At 39.6% G+C, this 4012-nt stretch overlaps 1 protein-coding gene across 1 annotated transcript; it reads right to left on the bottom strand.

Annotated features, from left to right (window-relative positions):
• Positions 1-1303: 1303 nt before the first annotated feature.
• LOC128331273 (olfactory receptor 10A7-like) lies at positions 1304-3806 on the bottom strand. Its single transcript, XM_053264625.1, has 2 exons — positions 3760-3806; positions 1304-2258 (listed from the first exon to the last, which is right to left on the bottom strand). The coding sequence occupies exons 1-2, from the start codon at positions 3804-3806 to the stop codon at positions 1304-1306; spliced, it is 1002 nt and encodes a 333-aa protein (XP_053120600.1).
• Between the last annotated feature and the right edge of the window lie 206 nt (positions 3807-4012).

Raw genomic sequence — 4012 nt, 5'->3', positions numbered from 1 at the left:
TTTATGAACAAAATGCTACAAAATTATCTTAAAAACCAGGAAAAAACAATCATAAAATCCTAACAAGAAGATTCCTAACAAGACAGAAGTACTGTCTGTAAGGGGTCAGGATCTGAGAGATGGTTTAGATCTGTCTGTTTTGGATGGGGTTGCACTCCCCCGAAAATATCAGGTTCATAGTCTGGCAGTGCTCATGGATCTCAAACTCTCCCAGGCTTCTCAGGTTGAGGCTGTGGCCAGGAGTGTTTTTTGTCAGCTTCTGCTGGTATGCCAGATACATCCGTTACTGGAGATAAGTGACCTTAAAATGGTGGTACATCTGCTGGTTACCTCTAGGATTGACTACTGTAATGGACTCTAAGTAGGGCTGCCTTTGCACATAGTTTGGAAACTACAATTGGTACAGAATACGGCAGCCAGATTGCTCTCTGGGTTAACCTGAAGGGACTATATAACATCGATTCTAAAAGAACTGCACTGACTGCCGATATGTTTCCAAACAAAATACAAAGTCCTGGTTATTACCTATAAGGCCCTCAAAAGCTTAGGTCCAGGGTACCTAAGAGAATGCCTTCTCCGCGTGAACCCTGTTGCTTATTAAGATCATCTGGAGAGGTCTGGTTATGGTTGCCGCAAACTCATTTGGTGGAAACTCGTGATCGGGCCTTCTCTGTGGCTGCTCCAGGGCTTTGGAACATGCTCCCTGCTGAAATAAGAGCATCTCCTTCTTTGTTAGCTTTTAGGAGGACCCTGAAGATATACCTTTTTTCCAGGCTTTTAACTTAAATTTTAATTTTTATGTGTGTTTTATCTACTGTGATTTTAAAACTCTTTTTATAAATTTTAAATGTTTTTATATTATGTTTTAATTTGTACACCACCTAGAGATTTCTATACTAGACGGTATAGAAATTCAATCAATCCACCCATCCATCAATAAGTAAACAATACACCATAGAGTTGTGTTCTTGTGTATTGTATCACTTTTTCCTGAAATATTAACCATATTTTTCTTTAGGAGTTCCATTCAGGATCAGATTCCAGACAATAAAGAGAATTTAAGTTCAGGTTCTGCTCCTGTTTACTGGGGAAACAAAACCTCCTCTGAACGGGTTGCAGGGTTTGTGTGCACTTTCAGTTCAACTTCATGATCCTAGGCAACAGTTCTAATGTTTAACTAAAACAAGTAGACTAGAAGGTTTATGAGATCAATTTCCTTTGGTCTAGGTGAATTGCATAGTCTCTAGAAAAGAGTTAGCATCTGACCTGATTGGTATATCACACACAATATCCATGCCCTCAGCTATCCAAAAGGTCTTCTCTCCCACATTTTCCAAAGGGCATCTTTCACCTCTTTATTGCGAAAGCTGTATATGACAGGATTCAAAATGGGACTAATCACAGTGTAGAAAAGCGAAAAATATTTGTCAGTATCTGGTGAATAAGTGGAATTAGGTTTCAAGTAGGTAATGCAACCAGAACCAAAGAATAACATTACTACAATGAGGTGTGAAGAACAGGTGGAGAAAGTCTTCTTCCGGCCCTCAGAAGATGAGATCCTCAAAATGACGGCAATGATTCCAGCATAAGACATCAAGATCAGGATAAAGGGACAAGTCACAAATATCATGGCTACAGCAAAGACTGCAATTTCCCTCTTAGAGGTGTCTCCACAAGCCAATTTCAGTAAAGGGGGGATGTCACAGAAGAAGTGGTTGATCACTTTGGACCCACAAAAGGGCAAAGTAAAAACCATGCTGGTGTGACCAAAGGACATGAACAACCCACTTAACCAAGATGCCACCGCTAGACTAGTACAGACTCTCTGGCTCATAAGGCTATGGTAGCGCAAAGGTTTGCAAATGGCAACGTATCGATCGTAAGACATGGAAGCCAAGAGGAAACACTCTGACCCACCAAGGAAGAAAGTAAAATAGGTCTGCAGGGCACAACTGATGAAGGAGATGGATTTCCGCCCCGAGAGAAGGTTTCCCAGCATCTTGGGGACATTGACCGATGTGTAGCAGATCTCCAAAAAGGACAGGTTTCTCAGGAAGAAATACATGGGTGTGTGAAGGGCAGGGTCAGCCAATGTAAGGAGAATGATGAGAAGGTTTCCTGCCAGGGTCATGATATAGATTGCCAGGAAAGTGAAAAAGAAAACACTTTGCAGGTTGGGGTCCTCAGACAGACCCAGCAGGATGAACTCAGCAGGTGCAGTGTTGTTTTGCAAAATATTCTCTTTTGGCGTATGCATCCTAGGAAAGGAAATACATATTCATAAGTGTATTTAGGGGATACTAACAATTTAGCTATGTATAATATTGTCCAAGCGTTCACTCAAGAAGATATCACCCTGCTGATAAATGACCTCATCACCTCATGCTTAGACTACTGCAACACAGCTTTTATGGGGCTGCTTATGAAAAACCCCTGTAAATTACAGCTGGAGCATAATGCAGTGGCAAGAATTATCGCAGGGAACAGACATATGACTGTGCTACTGTACCAGCTAGATTGGTCACCAGTATTTCCCCATGTGTGATTCAAGCTACTGAGTTTGAGCTACAAAGCCTTCTTCCATATAGTTCTGCCCAACAGAGGAGACCCTGTAGAGAGGCCCACTGCCCTCTGAAGCATGGCTGTTGGTAGCACATGAACAAATCTTCTCAGTGGTGGCTCCAGCTCTATGGAACTTCCTGTTCCTTGAACATAGGCTTGTTCCTGCCCTATTCAGTTTTAAATGGAAGTTAAAACATTTTATCATTTTGGCAGGACTTCCCATATGTATATATCATTTCTCCAAATGACTGCCCATTTTTAATTTTTGCCTTTATGACTGTTGAGGCTTTTTATTGTGTCCATATTATGTGTTACAATTTTGTTATCAACCTCCCTGCATTCACAGGTAAAGAATGGTGGCGTATACAATTTTTCAATTAAAAACAATACACTGATCTTTCACTGGGGCAACAGAATGCCTGACATATGATGCCAATCATGATCTGATGGCAAAAGATCTTTTCCATTGCTGAAACTAATATAATAAATAGGATGCCCTCAGTACTTGCTCATTTATTGCCTCTGTTGAAAAAAATAGTTAGGGTGTACTTTTCTGTTTTGTACCAAAAGAATCAGTGTAAGCAAAGATCTGTTGTTCCTGTCCAGCTCCCACTCTGGAACGTATGCATTTTAATAATATGATGAGATTCTTAAATATATTCTTCCAGAACACCAAAGGCAGAACATTTTTTTGTTTTTTCCTTTCAAGCTGTTTTTTCATATAAAATCTTCTAAATAAAAAATACACTGATATTTCATTGTGAAAAATATACTCTTGCATAAATAGCACTTTTATCTACTGCTATTATTTCTAGCATTTCTTTGATTGTTGATGTAATTATTTTTTTCTATATTTATAGAATATAAATATTTTTTTAAAAAAATAGAGAGGTGTGATATAAATGTCTATAATATATCATCAGCAATAGACATAGCCAAGTCTAAAGAAAATATAGTACTTACTGACACATAGGATTCTTGTGCACAACCTTCTGTCACTGACTCCTTAGCAGCATGTGTGGTGTCTCAGCCACGATCATAGAAGTGAGTGAGCTTGTGCTCATTTTGGAATCTTTGTCTGTTGATCCAGCATAATGGCCATGCCTTATCCTGCAGTACTGTCACCTCTGGGAGTTTCAGGCCAAGCAGATCAGAAAGGCTGACTCGTTGAGTGGACAGATGCACTAATTTAATTACCTGTCACCATCTGCAGAATAGTAACCAAAATCAATGTACATACCCATGTTCAATAAGACTGATACATGGCAAGAGATCACAGCAGTAAATAATAATCTGACATTGTTTGCTCTGGTTTCTCAGACCAAAGCCAAGCATTCTAGAGGTTATATTAATGAAGTGGTTAAGAAGCCTTGTTTCATATAAGACATTCAGGTTGTGTACATGAACTCTCTGGGGAGGAACACACATAATTGTCCTATCTCGTTTGCTC

The sequence above is a fragment of the Hemicordylus capensis genome, chromosome 6 (assembly GCF_027244095.1).
Source record: "Hemicordylus capensis ecotype Gifberg chromosome 6, rHemCap1.1.pri, whole genome shotgun sequence".
NCBI lineage: Eukaryota > Metazoa > Chordata > Lepidosauria > Squamata > Cordylidae > Hemicordylus > Hemicordylus capensis.
The sequence above is the reverse complement of the archived record's forward strand: the minus strand, read 5'-3'. Positions and strand labels throughout refer to the sequence as shown.

Bases quoted from the DNA above. Each gene is read 5' to 3' on its own strand.
- LOC128331273 (XM_053264625.1), bottom strand. From the start codon at position 3,806: ATGGGTATGTACATTGATTTTGGTTACTATTCTGCAGATGGTGACAG. The intron at 2,259-3,759 runs GTAATTAAATTA...TTCCTTTCCTAG, and splicing joins TATTCTGCAGATGGTGACAG to GATGCATACGCCAAAAGAGA.